Source organism: Antrostomus carolinensis, unplaced genomic scaffold (genome assembly GCF_000700745.2).
Source record: "Antrostomus carolinensis isolate BGI_N321 unplaced genomic scaffold, ASM70074v2 scaffold2948, whole genome shotgun sequence".
Lineage (NCBI taxonomy): Eukaryota > Metazoa > Chordata > Aves > Caprimulgiformes > Caprimulgidae > Antrostomus > Antrostomus carolinensis.
Genome location: NW_010333500.1, coordinates 17,334 through 38,607, shown reverse-complemented (window position 1 = coordinate 38,607; position 21,274 = coordinate 17,334). Strand labels below are relative to the sequence as shown.

The 21,274-nt window shown below is 37.0% G+C and overlaps 1 protein-coding gene across 1 annotated transcript in view; it reads right to left on the bottom strand.

Annotated features, from left to right (window-relative positions):
- The window catches only part of PARD3B (par-3 family cell polarity regulator beta), a gene marked incomplete at its 3' end in the record, with an annotated part of 52,921 nt that overhangs the window by 16,358 nt on the left and 15,289 nt on the right, over window positions 1-21,274 (bottom strand). The window contains exons 6-8 of the mRNA XM_010173861.1: window positions 12,069-12,254; window positions 6,584-6,754; window positions 3,092-3,221 (exon numbers count right to left, since the gene is read on the bottom strand). Of these exons, the coding sequence (XP_010172163.1) occupies window positions 3,092-3,221; window positions 6,584-6,754; window positions 12,069-12,254 (487 nt within the window). The remainder of the gene's footprint in view (window positions 1-3,091; window positions 3,222-6,583; window positions 6,755-12,068; window positions 12,255-21,274) is intronic.

The window sequence follows — 21,274 nt, the reverse complement described above, 5'->3', positions numbered from 1 at the left end:
AAACTCTGATTTAGGAATTCTATAAACCACTGACTACCCAAAGCAGGAAACGGATGGCTGATGGAAATCGCACCATACCCTACGCTGTGCCTTACCCTCTTTGAGCAGCCTCCAATACCCATAGCTGGAAAGACCGAGCATATCATCTAGTTATAGTAACTTTGATTCATAGTAATTGATACGTCATTTCACAAAGGCTGCTTGGTGACTGGTTACCACCGGCATTCTTCTTGTACAACGGTATACACTGCAAAATGTCAGACTTCCTGAGCAAATCCAAAATGATCACAAGGGACTACAGCTCCCAGCAAAAGGAGAGCAGGAGCAAAAGGATGAGAGCATTTAATCTCAGAGGCAGTCACTGCCTCCATGTTCAAGACCTCAGGAAACTATCTTAGGTCCAGAATGATCAGAGGAACAGGTAAGTCACTAAACAAAATATACTGAATTTTCAGATATTAAACAGTTTAGGAGAATAAATGATTGAGTTTGTAAGATACATGTAACACAAGCAAAATTTAAACAATTTAAAACTCCACTACTTAATTTTCTGTCTTGACTTTATCACATGTACAAAAACAAAGATGCTTGTACAACCATGAAGACTCGGCAGTCTGTGGTAGTAGAGAGAGTTTACGATTATTCTACTATTTAACCAGAGAGATGACAGCATTTCTCCTATAGCCATATATAATGTAGGGTTATAAGAAATATATAAGAACCCCTAATGAAACACATTCCAGTAATCTTTCAACACCAGAAATGTAAAGCTGTTGGCACCAAAGTATCACTTCTCAAAGAGGTTTTCTGAAAAAACACTGAATGTGTGCAACAGCTTGGCAGAAAAAGAAGTGAGGACCTGAAGGCAGCAAGTATTATTCATGCAAAAACAGAACAAACACTGGAATTTCAATATTGGATCAGTATTTCCTCCCCCTTTATTTAAATATCCACAGGCAAGACAAAATATAATGTTTTGGCTATAACCACTTTTCCCCAGACACTGGTTTTTCTTGCTCATGTATAATAAAAAAGACTCGTAAAACAGACAGCAATATTAGCAGGCCAGGCTTCAGTGTATTTTTGCTGAGCTTTTATAAGAATTTTATTAGTAGGAGCAGTGAATGATACTGAAAATAACTTACTGGAAAACATTAATTGAGAAAGTGACATTTTATTAAAGGTAATACAGCTCCTGTCATTAAATTCTTATATTAGATCCTGTATTATTTTAAAAATCTCTTCTACCCTTCATTATTTGTAAAAAATGTTCCATTCAGACTTATACATCCAAGATCTGGATAGTACACCATAAGAATGAACAAGGGACTGCTCCTGCCTGTCACAAGAAACTCACCGTGTCTGTGACTCACATCCTTAAACAGGCACACAACTGAAAGTTCCTAACAGAGATAAACGAGGGTTGTGCATAGGTGTAGGATTTTGCCTTTACAGATGCCTTGAAGGACTGAGGACAAAACTATATAAGAAACTACAAAAAAATATTTTAATCAGTGACTGGAAAAAAGTGACAGGCTGATATGGAAGGCAAGATGAGTATTAGCTCAATAATACTTAATACTATGACTTCAAAATTAGAGAAATATTTCTACAATGGGCAGGACTACTGTAAGCCCAAAACATCTTTCACTAAGAAAATTTCAGATAGGAGCCCTACTGCAGACACCTTGCTGCTTAAAGTGCCTGTGCAGTTCTCCATTAACTTAAATTTTATTAATCAAATGCCAAATCCTCAACAAAGATGGCACAACAATGATACTTCTACTAAGTGCTAGAAACGTCTTTATCACTTGTTATCCACTGACGCCAAGTCCAAACTGCTCCCAGCAGGCCACGGCTGTGAAGACCCAGCCACGCCAAACCCTCCCTGACAACAGCCCTCAGCAGCCCTCCAGAGCATCCTTTCCACATCCCCACACACATTCTCTTCTGAGGCTATCACAGTTTTTTGCTATAGTTCCTTCTTATCATCATCATTCTTTAATTAAACAGAGGTTTATCAAAAACAGTTTTATGAATGAGTTACAAGCTAGTCATCCTGATTTTTGGATCACAGTTGGAGAATCCTTATCTGAAAGCACAGCTCTTCCGCGTATTTTGTTTTGAACTTCAAGTGACAAGTTACCTGTTGCCATTCACCTCTACCAGTGTCTTTGGAGACAAAAGAATCTGATCTTTGAATATTTACAACGCTGAGTCTATATCTAATTCTTTGCTTGGGGTCTCACTGTCAAAATATTGAAGTCAACACAAATTATTTACCCCTAAATTATACGGGAATTTCTCTTGAGCTTTACAGATACGGGCTCTTTTTTGACTACTGGAAGGTATTTAAGTATGTGCTTGGCTTGAAGGACAAGAGGACACTTAAAAGGACAGGGGTTAAGACCATGTCAAATACTTAAACTTTTCAAATAACTAGTTTCTTGCTGAGTCAGGTGCAAATTGGACAGCTAGCACAGTAGGCCATCAGAAACAAAAGACAACAGGAAAATAAGTGGTCTTAAAAGCTCTTACATGCTTGCATATGCTCATACATGTAGGTTTTCTTTGCACAATGTTCACTACTACCTCATTTTTTTTAATGAGTTCATTAATATAGTTCCAATTTGTAAATTCAGGGAATATTTCTAACCTTTGAACAGATTTTACCTTTAAGTGTAAAATAAGCAAGTGTACTTTATGAATACTATGCTTTTGTATAAATTAATTTAGCTTATAACAACCTGGGACATATTCTAAGAATTCAATGCAAAAATCATTGTACTCATTAAAGAGATATAGAAAATAAACATTTTGACAACATATATTTTGCACTCGTCATTTGTTTTTTATCCAGTCTTACGTGTTGGGGCAGCGAGCTAGAAACTGTTACTTAAACTGGAATTTGTGCCAGGAATCTAATTCACAACTTCTGAGTCAGTTCTCCCACCCTCACTGGATCCTGAAGCCTCAAAGTAACACAGTGTGCACTTGCTCTAATTAACTGCTATTCTAGTGGCTGTGGATTTCTAAAAACAAGAACACAAGGCACTTTCTTTTAGCACGCAGAAGGATATCTAGACGCTACCTTTTATTCTTTCCTGAGGACTGCACGTTACAAATGGCTGAAGAATAGTATCATTGTGTCGGGAAGCAGCTGCGAAGTTATGACTCCCGTCAAAGGCTGATTTTTTAAAGACTCCCTGGTCTGAGCGTTCCTAAGGGAAAAACAGAACCACAGATTGTAACAAAAAAATTAAATGTTCAACAATGCAGCAGATGAGCCATCACTACAGACAGTGCACAAATACAGCACAATGTAATGTGTTCACTGTACAGTGCTTCCTTTCCAATGAGAAACTTCACAGTTATCTTCAAAATTACTATCTGTTTTTGCTGACCATGAAATAAGACCTTATCTAAGTAATAACAATCATTAAGAATGATGCACAAAAATGAAGATTTGTTTTTTTATGACCCACAACTGGCTTCATTCAAATTCTCCATCTGGGAGGGCAGCTTGTGGCATTGTCAACACAAGAACACGGGCAATGCCAATGGTATTTTTCTGCCAGCCAGCTGGTTCCCTTCTCTCAGAGACTGAGTGCATATGTTCTGACGATCACACACTCGCGCAGTTTTGCCAGTAAGGAGTTACAGCAAACTCCCAAACGCAGGTCTTCTGGCTAGCAGCTAAACAAACTCCTGTCACACCTCTAGTCAGCTTTTCTTTTGAGACATTTCCCCCTCCCCATACATGTCATATCGCCTAATTTATTCTCCTGAGCAGTTGCTCAAAAGAAAAAAAGGGGAAGAAAAAAAAATAATCACAGTTTCTAAAACTGGGACAGACCCAGAAAGACGTTTCTGTACTCGTTATTCAGGGAAAACAGAAAACCCACACAGGGGAATATTATGGCTAGTTTTCAAAACAACCTTTATAGTTTCTGTGATTTTATATCTGTTTTTTGAAGGGGCTTCCAACTGGCTTCTATTTTTAATGTGCATGTTCATTATGCCAGAAAATGTTACACTACATATATCATTCCTTAAATTTCATATTCGCATCTACAAAAGAAACGCATGCCTCTAACCCACAAAATTTATTTGTAAAATGATGCAAGAAGTTTAATGCACTGGCAAGTGATTAGCTGCAAACCAACGTATAAGAAAGGACAGTGTGTTACATCACCTTGCAACCTGCCTTTCAAGCTTAATAATAATGCAATTAACATAATAATAAAATTAATAATAATAATGATAAGAAGAAGAAGAAGAATGATAAGAATGATAACAGTTTAAAATAATAAAATGTCCAAAAAATGCACCCCCAAACACAAATCAATGCTAGGATGCTCATGGTGACAACATAGCTACAAATGGAGTGTCAGCGGACAGAAAGCACATGCAACGTTCTCTCCTTCTCAGTGCAGCATGAGCCATTTGAAAAGGCTATTCTGAATCTCTGTGCAGAAACACACATACCACACAGCCACTGACAATTATGTTTCTTCTTGTTACTGGAAATTCTTTAGTTTACATAAGATCCCTCAGGTCACAAGGTCCACATTTACTACTTTCTCATGGATACTGCTGGCAAAATGAAGCCTTGCAACATCCAAACTACTACTACATTGGAGACTTGTACCCAGTGGGATAGGGAGTCTTAAATTAACAGCAACATCAAATCTGCTTTTCCAGCTCTTTGATAAATGACACAATCAATAACCCAACAACTGATCAGTAACCAGCCTAATTAGAGTATTCAGCTTCTAAAACATAGCTGTCATGGAAGACCTCCATTAGTGTCCTGACCAATAAAAACAATAATGCATTGCTAAACTTACTCTCCTTCTATCAAGCCAAGATACAGTACTCAGGAAGCTGTTTTGGGGAAAGGAAAGAATGGGCAACAACTCATTTCTGCCATGGTCTCCAGACTCAAATAGAATTACAATTGAACCTAGAGACTACCCTATAAAAATGAATTCCTGTCTAAAATGACTTTCATTCAATCAATAACTCATTATGCATTCTTCACAGGGCATGAGTCAAGATTATTTACCCCTTTCATACATCTGGACAATATACAAAACTATACACTTAACTATAAAAAGCAGTCTCATTTTTATTACATCAATCTGATGTTTGATTGGAAGTTTTTTTAAGGAATTTTGGCCTTTGTTAAATGAAGAAAACTTGCAGGAGTGAGCTTTATTTGAGGGTGAGCTACCCTTATAATGTCATAAGGGTGCAAAATAAATAACATATACTTCATAATTCTTCCTTACAGCATAACACTACGTCACATAGAAAAGGAAAGCAAAAATGTATTTTCTTCCTCTAACATATTCCAGAATGGCTAAGGAATATTTTTCACATTTTCCTGGCACAACTGACATCAGTGAGGCTTTTGCAAAGTGTCTTCCCAAAGAAGTTAGAGTATAATGTTCAGAAAGTAATATACTTCTGAATTTATTTCTCAATCAATCAGTTATAGTAGTAAACCAAATAGAAAGTTATCAGGAAAATATTAAGAGTTAATTACACTAACACACTCGCATTCTTTCACCCTCTCTGATTTTTTTATGCAAATACACTCAAAAATATGATTGTTCCTCACATTTTAAAATGTTCCAGTGATGCATATTAGATAAGTTTGAGATAATCTCTTTGAATTCTATAATGGGATTGATTTATTACAATGTTTTATACTACAAATCCACTTGTATATATTTTTATTCTAAGGAATTGTACAGATGTTTAAAAACTATTAAAATATTTACTCAAGGGTCAAAATTAAAACTGAGGTGAGTAGTAAGGGCAGCCAGTATATATACATGCATACTGTCTATGCAAAGATGAAGAAAGAGTATACATATGTGAACGCATGCATAAAAGAGAGGGAGCAAGAGAGATCATAAAACCAATCCTTTTCAAAATAAGAGCAACTGGCAAACATCAATTTATACGAGGTCTAAAAAAACATAACCATTAGAATTTATTTCTTCTCTTATCTTATTAAAGGCATAGCCTTCATCTGACCAGGGAAAATATTAATTCCTTGAAGACTAGGGGGTGGGGTTGGGGGGACAGGACAGGACCAGAAGAATACACACACATACACAAAAAAAGTGAATTAAAATACTAATGAAACTGGAAAAGCAAGACTGAAGTAAAATCCAAGTCACACTAAGACAGTAAGGTCTCTGATCATGGCAACAAATGAAATCAGAAGAATTCAAATAATCTGTATACCAGCTATTACCTTGAGGAGGTAGCAGACAGCCAAAACTACATCAACACATTAATTCAAAATTAATCCTTTTTGAGACCACATTTTATTTTATGCTAATATTGTCAAATTAAAATAAGAGGCAACTTTTTGTCTGGCCCTACAGGAACAGCAAGACCAGGAGGTATCAACCAGAAACACTGTGTGAATCCTGACTCCAGGAAGTCAAGAATTCATTCAGCCAGGAGGAACTCTCTGTGACCAAGACTTTAGCCATCACCGATTGTATGCAAACACATTGGGACTGGAAAGACTTTTATCTAATAAATGCATTTACTTCTTCACCTCTGTCTGCACCTCTAGTCGTCGGAGAACTACCAGCTGGATCCTCCCACGAATGTTCCCCTCCATGGACATGGAGCGCCTCAGTGTTTCCATAGCCTCATGATTTGATTTGCCCAGAAGTGACTCCCCATTTACTGCAACAAGCTGATCATTTACTCGTAAACGACCATCCTACAAGAAAAAAATAAAAACAAAATATAGTTTTTTAAAAAAAACAAGAATAATTAGGCAGAGGTGCTACATACATGAAAGCAAGATGCAGACAATTAGACACTGCTTGCTAAAATTTAAGGAACAAGAGACTGCATAGTACCAGATCTTTAAGAAGAAAAATCTGTGTGTGCATTAATTGACTTTTTTTTCCCTCTATTTACTATATTTTGGGAAGAGTTCATAGGGTAACTACAAACATAGACATGCACGCACACACTGCTTTTTTTCTTGCATGTACAATTTAATTTGTATTAGTTCCAAAAAGAAAACAAGAAAAGGAGCCTTTAGTTAGTTACCCACACCATAGCTGTTAGTATCCGCAGTGCAAGCATGGAGGAGTAGTGCAACATATTTTCCATGCGTTGTTATCTGCTATTAGGTTCTGGTAAGAAACAGCTCCAAAAAATCTGTCTTACAGTTTTACTAGTGTCTATCTTGTCACAATTATCATGCCACCATATGGGGTAGTGTTCTCAGTTCAGAATGGTCATTAAGACTTAAATGTCCTTATTTTAATTAATGCCATCCATGTCTAACATCCAAACCTGCTGCCAATAACAAAATTAAGGCTGAGCCACACCAAGTAGCCTATGCTTTGAAAAAAGTCATTCAGTTTCATTGCCAAGGTTAACTGACATTTGTGGGTGTAATAAAATTGTGGACACTGCTATTTTGAGATTTAGGAGTCCTACTGCTGTTGTCATTATATGTGTGATTTATTTCTTTTCATAAAAGCATGTGCCATGGACTTTTCTCTCTTTAACAAGAAAATAAGGTCTATTTAATTAAGAGACAAGACTTTCTTTTAAAGCTTGTCAAGCCCACAATTATGAGGTTGGCATCAGACCTCAAAGAAGGAAGAGAAAGAGTAAGAAACTGAAGACACCCAATACAGAAGGGCAGTGAAGAAAGAATAGCAGGGAAAGAACTTACACAGAAATACACTGCTGGGTAAAAATGAATCTGATCCATTCACAGGCTCATTACATACTCTTCATAAGGCACTTGTCTGAACTGTTTACATATTTCCTTCATCCGAGTAATCCAAAATATATATACTTTTCAATTTTTATTTATTCTATTTAAAATACATTTATATATATAAAACCCATGTTTTCTATTATGTTCAATTAACTATTCTACTATTGCTGCCAAGTCCAAGTCATTTGTGCTCAAGTGAGTTACAGTAGCTGTGACAAACTCAGCTTTCTTAACTGTTATTTTTGTTGGAATTGGGTATCATCATCACCACAGCAGAGTATGAATAGCCACAGAGCTGAAGAACAGCATATACCAGAATCCAGAATAAACTGGGAGGGACAAGAAGATGGAAAGACAGAACTGGGAGATGAGTCACCCAGTGAAGGAAAAAGGAAGAGAAAAAACTTTTCTAGGGAGCGTATGGGAATGGAGGATAGGAAACAGCAATGCTATTTGGAAAAGATACTGAAACCACTCCCACCGCTCTGCTCAATTTCATGCCAACATAAATTTACATACAGTCGAAGTCAAAAGGTTAACCCCACTGCTTCTCTATGTACAAAATGATGCCATCACACATGCTAAAGTTTAGGGAGAGAAGAGTTAACTTGAACAGGGAGTTTTATTATTTGCACATGTTGCAATTCCTTTGTGTTCTATCAAAATTTGCTGAAATGAATGGAGCCATTCACAGCCACAGGAGTTTGAGGAAAAAATAATTGAATTTTTTGTGAGTTTCTGTAAGACTCTGAAAATTTTACAGGTCCTCATGTCCTCTTGCTATGGTCCCACAGGTTCTTGGATCACTTTTTTTTCCTTTCTTTGGATACACACCCATGTATAAATATCCCTTAAAGCTTCTTACTAAAGTATATACAAATACAATGTCTTGACTACACAACTGTGCTGAACAACTTGTATTTTTAAATTAATCACTGCAGCCTCAGAAAGCAAGCTCTGAATTGGCCCAATTTTTAATTTGCCTTGTAATACTTTTGTATGAGATTTTGTATTTATTTATATTTTATTAATGTCAGTTCCTAAAAAAACTTCTTTTGATACCTCTCTCTTCTCCACACTCTGTTATACGCTCCACTTAAATGCAAAATTCAACTTGAATTCAACACTTCAACTATGACTGGAAAGAAAAAGGTGTACGTGCTTTATAAATGCTGATCAGCTACAGTTGCTAAGTCACCTGTTTAAGGTAGGCTGGAAGACAGCTGAACACTGTTTTCACACGTGCTCAGGTAGAAGATATTTCACAGAAAAACCTTTTGCTATTTTAAAGGCTTAAAAAAAAGAAAACCCAATGTCTAAACACTTTCCAAACACAGATTTTCACATCACTGGTGTTACGGCCTGGTTTAGAAGCCTGAACTGCAAGACAATCTGCTTGGCTCAAAATAAGCTAAATGTTGTTTTAACACATTTTTTCTTTCATCTCTGAAAGGTAGGTTTCTTTGTGGCTTCTGAGTAGAAAAACAACATTTGGCATTTCAGCAAAACAGTTTTCAAACGCTGTATCTGAAACTGCAAGTGAGCTAGTCTAATAAAGGGTGAAGTTACTGTTCCTTTGCTTATTCAAAAAAATCTTAACTTTCCTACAGAGACTCACAGCAAAGGGTAGAACCTACCACCACATGGGTTCCATATTCAGACAGTCAGTCACAAGACACTCATGCTTTTTACAGCACTGAAGGGAGGTATAACACCATGTTCTTCATGGACCTATGTTTTAATCAAAGCACACCTAATTTCTATTTCCTTATCACATCAATGACATTTCTTGGAAGGAATTCCTTGATGGCATTTACTGGAATCACCCTATTCTCCCATCCACTGCACACAACAAGCAATGTTTACTGCAGCAGCACTCAGAAGCCCCAAGGAGGTCCAAGGTACACCATGTTTGATTTGAACAAATGCACAGGTAGGAAATATTCCATTATTTATAATAATGGCTCTGCTGCATTTCAGCTGCAGTAGACAGCAAGTACCTGATCATCAGGACTGCATCACAAGTGAAAAGCCAAGATGTCTCGAGATGAACAAGGCTGAAATCCCTAAAGTTATGGGGAAAGATGACGCATTTAAACTCAGTCAACCGTTAGTTTTCTTCACATGAAACACTCCGCATAATTACAAATATAAAGTAATCTAGTAATCTTTTTATCTATTTTCCCCTATGTTTTTTTCGCAACTCCCTTACTGTACTTTGCAATGTCACTACCACATCAGAGCTAGATTAATGTTCTAATGTTTCAAAAAACAGTAAAAAATGATGGCCTCTCTTCAGACCTTTGGTTCAGAACAATAACGGGTAATAGTAACCAACCTAAATTGTCTGTATCTCATATATAACTCTTCATTGTAAAAAACACACTACTGAAAGAAATTCAGTGTATCAAAATTTTTATACAGCATTAGAAGGATTAAGCATTTACTTCAGCAGTGAAACAAATGTGTTGAAGTTCCATGTATTACATGCCATCTTTTGAAGACAAGTAGTGACTGCACAGACAAGGGGATAAAGCTCCCCCTTATATTAGCATATCACAAAATCTGAATAAATTTTAAACTTCTAAATGTAGAAGTGAGAAACAGTGAGAGAATTCTCAAGTCGGTGAGCATTATGATTTCCTCCTGAGATAGTTTCCCAAGAAAAAACTTTATACACTGAAAAGCAAATGCACATGTCTAAATCCATAATACTCCATTTCAGGGAGTTACAATGAATAGCATGGGAAAATGCTCTGGACAGCTACTAGCTGGAAAGAAAGGCTTTTTATTTAAAAAACTTGCCACAAGATGATATTTAAAATAAGGACAACAAGGACATCTTTAAATATTTATGCACAAATATGTACACACTTTTTAACTTGACACAATATATTTTATTAATTGTTAATACCCACTGATTATGTTTTGTTCTATATAAAGGTCATTAGACAGGAGAAAGACAGCTGTTCTCCATGCATATGCAACAGTAAACTGTGGTTCTTAAGACACTGCCAAAATGAATACTTGTATTTCTACTAGTACATTCTACAAGGACTTGTATAAAACACATTGGAAAGATTTTCTGAACAGTTCTGGTTGAAGCTAGAGTCTCAGCTCCTACCTCATTTGCTCTGGAGCCCACACTCAGGTCTATTACTACACAGTTCTAATCTGTAAAAGGGCTACAACAAGGTAGAACAGAGAGCAGGTTACAGGACCACAGGTTATCACAAGACAAAATAACCTTCCGGTCATGGTGACTAACTGTGCCAGTTGCCTGTTTACTTAGGTGTGAGCACAGAAGTCCTGCTCTATTAGTCTGCAGAATCCTCAAGCCAAAATTAACTGCTCTGGAGTGAGTAACTATGGGAGAAGGAAGCATGGTAAACACACAGAGCTAAAATGGGTTGTCTTACGTGTCTATGATGTGACAAGTCAGGTAGCCAGCCCACTAATGCTGCCGCAATATGGCTCCACAAGCTTCGCTATTCAAAACAATGAATTTATTCATGGCCACATACGCTGTTGCTGCAACTGGTGTGGACAGTTACTGAGGGAACATAGAGCTGGGAAAGCAAGGAGGGCAGCTTCATTTTCACACTAAAATGAGTTGTATGCTGTAGCAGACACATGCATAAATTGAGTTTATTCCACCCTAATTTGGCCAATTGTGCCTTAACTCATTTCTGATATACACCAAGTAGATGAGCTTACTCATCATTTAGCCCTGAGTTAACCATGGACCGTGATCTGAACTGTATGTGCCAGGCTCAGTTATACTTGAGAAGACTCAGGCTTTGAAATAACTGTGGGACTAGGACAGGTAGTAATAGAAGCAGGGAAGTATTAAACATTCATATCAAAGCTAAATCTTTGATTAGTGCTATTTCCCAGCTGCTGTAAATAGTTGATCATGAAAGTTTTAATGCTGTGAATATTCTTCACAGGCAGGCTGATGTCAGTAGCAGAATTTAAATACATTGAATTAAAAGGCACCCTTACATAATACACACCCTTAGCCCACACACCTTAGCCTTCTACGCTTCCCCATTTCCTGCAACATCCAAATACCCACCAAAGGCTTCCACTAATCCACTTTTCTTATGGTAAACCCTACCACACACAACACCAGAATCCCTGGGCAAAACATTAGTAGATTTGCAGTTCACATAAAGGAATGAGTGACAAGAAGATATTCGTTCCTAGATTGGTTATCAAGTGAGATTCAGTACTCAGCACAGAAATGTCAGAATTCTAACGCAGTCATCGTCTGATGTTTCTCCCATACCTTAAAAGCAGCACCTCCATGAATAACAGATTTGATGAAAATCCCAAGATCAGCTCCAGTCTCCCGAGATTTGTTGCCTTTTAAGCTCACACCAAGTCCAGCAGAGCCAGAATCATTCAGAGGAATCTCAAAGGTCAGCTGCTCTGTGGCATCTGGAGATAGAATACTGCAGTTTGGCTCTCCTTTCTGTTGATAAAAACAAGGATGAAAATATGGGTGAAAAGGGGGCAGAGACAATGCACAAACTAGTTGTATCGACAGGTTCATATGACAAGAAATAGTCCTCTTTTCCAGGAAGTAGCTTGAAGAAGCAGCCTTATAATCAACAATGCATTTAGCTGACATTTTGTCACATGATCTTGCTTAAAATGTTATTTTTAACGACACCTAGGAATATTAAGAAGGTAAAATAGCTTAGTTCCACATGATATAAAACTGATGCTGCAGCAGAATATAAAAAAGACATTTATTTTAAACACAGCTGCATTAAAAATGTAAGCCATAAAACTCTCAACATCTTTACATGCAGCTCAAAAACTATAATGATAGCTGTACTGTTAAATCTCATTCTCCTCTGAAAATTGAGTTTCATCCTTAAAAAATTATCCTTCCCTTAAACCTGTCTACAGAGGGAAGCTGGTGTAACAAAAGCAAGGGTGAGAATTGAAAACACAGTAACTTATTCTGCACTAACTCCCTTTGCACATACTTTTATCCATAGAGGTTTGGGGTTTTTTCCCTTCTGGTATAGGTTGATCACAAGATTTTTCTTAGATTAGATTGCTGTTTATAAGACTGCTAAGTCAAGTACCAATAGCTAGGGGAGATCAGGAAGAACTTTATTTTAGGGTATACTGTATCTGCAGTTCTGTAGGGTTGTATGTTATTGGGGGGGGGGGGATATTTTGGTTGGTTGGTTTGTTTTAAAAGCAAGTTAGAATAATGAAATTAAACAAAATCAAATTCTTGCCTGAAATATTCATACTGGCACTCTACAGAAATAAAACAAGGACATCTACCACAGAGTAAAGTGTTCATAGAAGGTATTAGTGGAAAAGACCTTATGCCTCACATCTGATTTTATTCCACTCTTCCTTCTCCATATAACTCTACAACAATTAATTAATGTTTCTTGTCATTTGGACATTTTCTATTTTTTGTAACAGTAATGTTAAAAAAATAATAGGAAAAAAACCTACAAAAAGTGAACATACAGACAAGCACAAGTTGAGTAAGATGACTGGGAGCTGCTTTCAAGGGTGTCAAAGTCTTACGTTAAATTATCAAGTAGAGGCCACAAGCAAGGAGGAGTGTAGTAGCTGGGCCAATCCATTTTTACCTAATGATGGATCGTTTCCAGGGCCTAAGCTACAGCACCTACAGTATCAATGTAATGGTCAGCAAAGGTGGCTGCAGTACAGATGTTTTCTCAGCAGCCAGAGTAGTCTCACATATTCATCTATTGTTCTGATCAACAAGAAGTATGATCACTGAACTAAGAGCAGAAATTAATAACCTGAGGCAACAAAAAATTAGAAACAGTAACCACCAAATACACTTTCATTTATTTTAGATGCCCTTTCACTGAGGAGAAGCAGCTACTAGCTAGAGAGGAATCGCATGAGCCAGAGAACTAGGACTGTAAACTTCAACCCCAATATTCATCATTATGAAACTCTTCCTGGAATGTAACTACATGATATTAAGTCAACACAATTTGCCTAACTGCCAAATGTAAAAATGACATAGCACCAACACTGACAATTGTCTCAGTGCCAGCACTCATCACCAGTACCTGTGTTACTCATTTGTGCTTTTGTCTTTGTTCACCAGAAGTAGACGATTCTCAGTTACAAATCTGTCACTTTCCTTAGCTGTGGATATAGAGACATCCTGAATGTAATCCCCCAAAAACCTACAAATTCATACCTGCTACTATGAACAATACATAATGATAGATGGTAGAATGATAGATGCTCTTACTTCCTTCAATAGAATCAGTGTAAGGAAGAAAATTTCATCATTACTGGCCTTCTAACGTAAGCATTTTACATTTAACTTTCTCAAGTTTTTAGAGAAAAGATCTTCTGCCCAATCTTTTGTTTTTCAAAATTTACATCAAACAATTCAGGACTCTTAAATCAAAACTATACTCAAATCATAGAATGGTACATTCTGTCCAGATTTGGACGAAATAAATTTTTCCCAAGGTCACAGACATATGATGTCTCCTGCAGCCCTTCAGGACAGTATTTTGTATTATTTTCTTGGTCCCCTATGCAAGCAGTTCCTATGTACTGCTGCTGTTCTTCCACTTTAATCCATAACACCTGCACCAGACTCCTGCCCTTCTGCATGTCAATCATGTGGTTTTGTCTTTCCCAATACCACAAAAAAAGCAGTGAGGGGCATTGTTATCACAGGACAGAAAAGCTCACAGTGTCCATGCCTACCTTCACCTCAGCAGTCACAAATTGCTTTATAATTTTACATCAGTAGGAACTTGGACTTCATATAAAACTGAATTTGATCATATTCAGATCAATTTTTAATGAGGATGTCTGAAGGTAAGGTCTGGCACAAAGGCTATTATTCTGCAAAAAAAAACTTACAAGGAAAAGGTGGTACATTATATTTGTCAAGAAAACAATATGTATTTTTTAGTTAGTTTCCTTCTCAGGAGCATCTTACCTGTTTCACTTGAAGCTCCATGAAGTATATTAATTTCAGGCTAAGGAGTTCATGTATTTGTTAACAAACTTGTAAAAACCTAAAGACAACACAATCTATACATGTTCCTCAAGCCAATATATGAAAATAAACCACGCTTAAGTCTGCTTGAATTTGAGTCAAGCGCTCTAATCAATAGCATTCTCAATTTGTACTATCCCTCTTGTTGCCGACCCACCAGTGACGATGATGACAAGGCTGCAGCCCCCATGGCTGTGCTGAAGGCCTCAGCAGTGTTGGGAGCAGTGGTGGCTGTAGGAGGCAGGACGCCATCCCCGTCTCTGCAGCACCAGCACAGGCTCCGTAGCAGCACTGTGCTCTGCTCTAGGCTTCAAGAAACAAGCTGGATGGATTCTAGAGGCCACAAATCTTGTTTAACCTTGGGGCGTGAAGACTAAAAGGGGACATAATAATAGTCTTTGAAACACTTAGAAGTAACATTTTTCCCCTTTTTCTTTGCAGGAGATTTTTTTATATCAGAAATATCTCACTTAAATAGCAGGCAAAGAAATGGTAAGTCTTGAAGGAAACCTTTGCCCTCAGGATCTGGGGAATAAAGATTGACTAGGTGGTCACTGGAACTCTCCTACTATAAACGTACTAAGATAATGATATTACACATGGTTTTTTAGTATAACTTAGTCCAATTTTAGATTCTGATATAAATACATTGCTAAAAGCATAGTAATTAAAAAAGTAAAAGAGCTGTTCAATATTCTATAATACTTCCCAACTTCCTTTAACATAAGTAGGCCATGCATTAGCTCTCAGTAAGTAACCTATCAGATCACTCTCCACATGCCTGGATGCATTCTCTATCAAATATTAAGATGTCTTCAGCAAGACACCAGACAAGCACAGCAGATTTTTGTCAGCATTTTGTTTCCTCTGCTTTCCTTAGAAAGATCAAGTAAACTCTGCCTTTATTCCCTTAAAATTTTAATTTGCTACTCATTGTATGGCATCTGATGGCAAATGCAAGTCTGTAACAACATGACTCTTCGGTGCAAATACAAGACTGAAAACTTTCCTTTGTGGGAGAATGTGAGAAGCAGTAGAAAGGCGGAAAAACAGAGGGGAAAAAGAAAGGGATAAACAGAACCTAGAGGCTTGACTTCATCCTATACTGTCTAAACTGATTTCAAATTATTATCCTGATGATAGTGCTCTTCCCAAATAATGCCTTTGCACTGATAACCAAAAAGAGCTCCAGTCATCCTTACCTTAACAGCTCATCAATTAACTGCTTCATTTGGGCAACTAATTTAATGAGTGATGGTCACTGCTCCTAGAATACACAGGTATGAATATTAAATGCTAATAGTTACTCACAGAGCTGAATTCCCATGCCTCTATTTCCCTAACTCTGCTAAAATATTATCCCAAGACATCAATACTTTCCAACAGAGCACCCACCATCAGTTGAATTATGGTATGGTAAAGGAAGTCCTTTCCAATGAAGTAAACCTTGAATTCTCTTAGAAATACTTCTTGCCTCAAGATCATCCTAGAATCTGAATGTATTCAAACACAGAATGAATGAAATGAGCTGCAACACAAATATGTTTCTAGCTCAAGAAAAACTTACAGTTTAACATTATAAATCACCCAGTCAACATTCACGTCGTGTATTTTCCATGACAAACCTATCACACCTCAGCACTTCAGGAATTACATGACAGTATATCACTGAAGTTGTTCCATACTGCAGACACAGGTAAGTAACTCAAAGATACTACAATAAACGAGGAATCTTCACATAAATCAAAGTCCAGATTGCAAGTGATGGAGCCTCCAGATGACTAGAGCTTTGAGATCGCCTGGCCTGTGCTTTTCCTTTAAGATGTGTGCACTGAAGACAGCAAAAGCAATTTTAAACTCTTACGTATTAATAAAATATACTTAACAGCAAAGCAGGTTAAAGTAAAAACAACACAAAACACCACCAAAAAACCCCAACCAAACAAAAAACCCACAACCAATGCAAAAACCCCATACCAAACACATCCAAAAGAGAACTTGAAAAATCAGTCTCCACTGCTCACTTGGTCCATGTTGAACAGACCCTTCCTTCGGCTTTGCTAAATCTTAGCTTATCAACTTTCAATAGTTTCTTCAGCTGGAACAAGCTCTAAACAGTCCCTGCGCATCTCTCTTCCCAGTCCCCTCTGCAGCCTGGTGATGTTTGTTCCCTGCTGTTTACAGGAGTCTGCCAGATTCAGCTCCTGCTCCAAAGTTCCATCCTAACTGGTTGCACCACCCTGCACTAGATAGTTTCTGAGCTTTCTCAGCTGCTTGGGGAAGACAATGACCTCCCCTCTTTCCCCAGGCAGTTTCTCCTGGATCAGAATGCAGCAGTCAGAAGTCTAGGAGGTGATCTTCCTGCTTGTTGTCCAGACTCAGCCACTAAACAGAATGGAGCAAACAACCGAACAGGTACAATCCCTCAGGAGGGAAATCAGGACAGGAATTTTTTAATCTACTGAGATACCTGTATGGAACTTCAGTAAAATCAGTTGACATTTACTGAATCACCACAAATCTGGCAGAAAAGTTCAGAAGAGTTTATATGAAGGTTAGAGAATAGAGTTAGCTTGATTTGAGAGCAGAAAGCCCTAATAATGTGTACTAAATACATTCAGCAATGAAGATTGAAAAAATTTTACCTAAGAGTCTCAGGATACATTTGATTAATTGATGTTCTGCCAATGAATTTATTTAATTTTTAGAAGCACATCTATACCTCAGGTCTCTGATTTCTTAATTAAAAGGCTATAATAAAAACTTCTTAAAACAACCTAAAATTTTACTAGCATATAATTAAGTTTCACCAACAAATTCTCAGTATTTTCAAGAACGGATAGAATATACTTCTAGCCTTCTCTTATTCCCGAAATACACAAAAACTGCTCAGTCACCAGTACAAACAGAATTATAACCTTTGAAAAAAAAGTACCATGCATTATATTCTTCCCCTTTCTACTTAGTCTGTGCTTAAATCTACTCAATATTGTGTCAATCCTCTGTCTACCATGGGACATCACTTTCAATTAGTCCTTTTATTTAATCTTACAATGCCTGTTCTCATTGACCACAGCACTTTTGATCTGTGGATTTATGATAATCTAATGCATATCTCTCACTGGAAAGGTTGCCTTACTTATCCCTATTGTTCTTTTGCCAAAAGAAAAGCTTGCAAAAAAAATTAGCTCCCACTTAAGTCAGGAAGGAAATTTGTTTAACACAACAAGAGACCTTTCAGTACCTGTCTGATGCCCTTGACCAACACACTATTATGGTTTCTCAATATGCTGGCTGCCCCTCGCCTGGCTGCTCATTTCTGATAAGAGATGCCAACTCCCTGGAGTGCCATTCAGAGCTGAGAGCAAAAGGCAAGAGACCCAGGAGGGTTATTTTCAAAGGCTTATGAAGGAAATAAGATATTTACATGCTTCTGCAATTATTTTCTGCAAAAATCTGTAAAAGTGAAAGAGCAGCATTATGAGGCACCACATAACTATTATCAGTAGAAAAGCTAGAAAAGAAGACACCTCCTTATTGGCATTGTTCTCTATGTTCTTTCCAAGAGCTTAGCCACAATTAAGAAATACTCTGCTGACAGCTCAGTCTTTCACTCACTGTAAAATCTACACTGTATTTTGCAATAGCTATACAGTAACGCTCTTGAAAATAATATACTAAAAGGTAATGCACTGCTGTAATCTTGTCACAATCTAGTAAATAACTGAAGTCATTTCTGCATGTATTCATCTTCACCATTTCTGACAGATTCTTTCATATTGGCTTCTTTAAAATAAGCTGTATGCCATACTGCAATAAAAACTAAATGGTCACTAATGGCACACCCTGCTAAGACAAAAAAGCCAACAGCAAATCCATAGAGATATATTATACTGTACTTGGATACTTTTTACAGTACACTACAAATTTGTCATATTAGATAGAATGGTTCTGGTTTGAACTATGTAAACTCTCTGGAATTATAGCTTTGCAAACTGACAAAATTCGATTCAGCTCTTCACCCAAGACAGATACATTACATTTCAGAGTTTACCATCTGGTATCACAGGATGTTTCAAAAATGGAGATTCTCCATTTTGCTTGACATGCCTATTGGAGATCCCATAGTAAGTTTTACCCAAGGAAATTGTTTGTCCTTGCAAAAGAGTTTTGTAATTCAGCTCTCCAACTTTTAAAAATGCAGTCTCACTTAACCTCTTAAGTTACATAACTGTAGGAAACGGAGAAAAATTAACTACTTTGGTCCTCAAATCAAGGTATGCCCCACTGTGAAAACGCCCATTTTCATCCCATGTATGGTGTCAGCCATGTGCTTAATTGCTCTGCTGAGCTGGAGCCCTATGCAGTTAATATACTTTGCCACTTGGATCCTAAAATCATATCACTCATGAAGATGGTAGTATTTTTCAGGGTGAATTTAGGATTGCTGTTACTGTATGCTTTCAAATTATATTCTAGGCAAACAAGTCACAGCACTGATGTACAAATCCAACTCTACTTAATTTATTAGATACTGTATTAAAGGGATGGTTAAAAAAAAGGAGTAAGTGGTGTGAACTCTTATGTCTACTTCAAATGCCACATGCACACATTTTACACTAAGTCAGCCTAGGAAAACGTCTTCAGGGATTCTAATGCAGATGGACTTTTAAAAATTTTCATATGGTATATGGAATAAATCTGGTGATCCTTGTAAACGGCAAGGTACTACAGTTGCCAGTAAGATTTAAGAACTGACAAAATCCTTTGGTTTTATTAAATGCAAATACTGTAAATCTGGATAAAGGCATCTAAAATACAAGACAATTTCTGTTAAGAGTCAGATTTTATGTGATTCTCTTCTGATGTGTACGTACTTATGATTTCATAGATTAAAGTGGGCTGCCAAACAATTTTGGGCAACACCAGAGCTGAGTCTGATGCTATCAAGTAAACAGTTTTCATTTCCCAGTTCTCTGAGGTGGGGTTCCTCAACTTAAGAGTTTTGGGCAGTAATCCTATAAGCAAATACAGTATCTCATGGTACAAAACATTATGCTTTTCTCTCCTTACTTTTCTCCACCCTTAACTTTTTCTTTACCAGGAGGCAGAGCACCACCAGAGGTTCTTTCAGGCAATGAGTGTTATGACCAGAGCTTTCAGACCACTCTTTTAAGGATCATATTTGCTGGAAAATAGGAAGAGTACAATCTGAAAGACAAATCATTGCTAGATCGTAACACTTCAACGGGCTTGACAGAGAAAGTAACAGTAGACCAGATGCAATAAGGTCTCTGCAGTCTCAAAAAGGCTGACTATCATACTGTCCTGGTTTTGCTAGGATAGAGATAATTTTGGGTGAGTCCACCCAAACCACCACACACAGAAAGAAAAGCATGCTAAACATGTTTGCTGTGTTGGTACCTGTACTGACACCTTCACAGCATACAAGAGCTCATTCTGCCATTACAAAATTGTTAGAGCTAGTTTAAATTAAACAAAACAACCATTTTTTAAAGATACATGAACTATTCAAGCAACTTATTCCCTTTTTTTCCCCCCTACCAAAAGCTGGGATAAATAAAGGGATACTTTTTGCCACACCTTCTGTTCACTGTGACAGGGAAGATTGTCATGTTCCTTCTAAACAGTGATCTCTTATTGTGTTTTACAACTAGCACAGTAACTAATCAACAAACTTCAATGCACAGTTTCTAGTACTCTAAGCTATAATGAACTAGTAGCTATCTTCTGAAACACAGAATGAATGCTGAAAACATTTGAGGGGCTGCACTACAGAATGTTTTCACTCTAAAAATTGATACATTTGTGTGGACATAACCTACACTAATTTCTCAATGATTCTAAAGAGAATCTACAAGTCTATAATTAAACACTTTATTTCAAAAATTTTTGGGAAAAAAACAGGACTTTTAAAAATCTATATAGTTTATAAAGTTATTCAAGATGAAAGGTGCCACGTGTATTCACAATATCCTTCTCTTCATCATGCAGAACAATCCAACAACTTAATCTGGTGTGTGTTATTAAAACACAATAGATGTACATTGACTTTCTTTTTTTTCCCCTCATATCAGACTCTTCTCCCTTTGAAGAGAGATAACCCAACAGAGAATTGGTACTTGCTGCAATAATTTTGTGACTGAAATTATTTGACCACTTCTGGTTAATTAAGCACTAGAATCATTGGTTTGACCTACAAAAACAAATGCAAAAATGTCTAAGTCTAGGCTGAAGTGTCAGCTATTATTTCCTGCATATAAAAAGGCAAGAAACAATTAAAAATGAAATAATAGAAATTAAGCTTTGAATATTAAAAGCAAAAAGGACAACACTTCAGGCAAACCATTAGTTCTCCTTCAGGCATAGAAGTTCAAGGTAGTGGAAAGAATTAACTAGCAGAAGACTGAAACACAAAAGTTAATCACATTGCA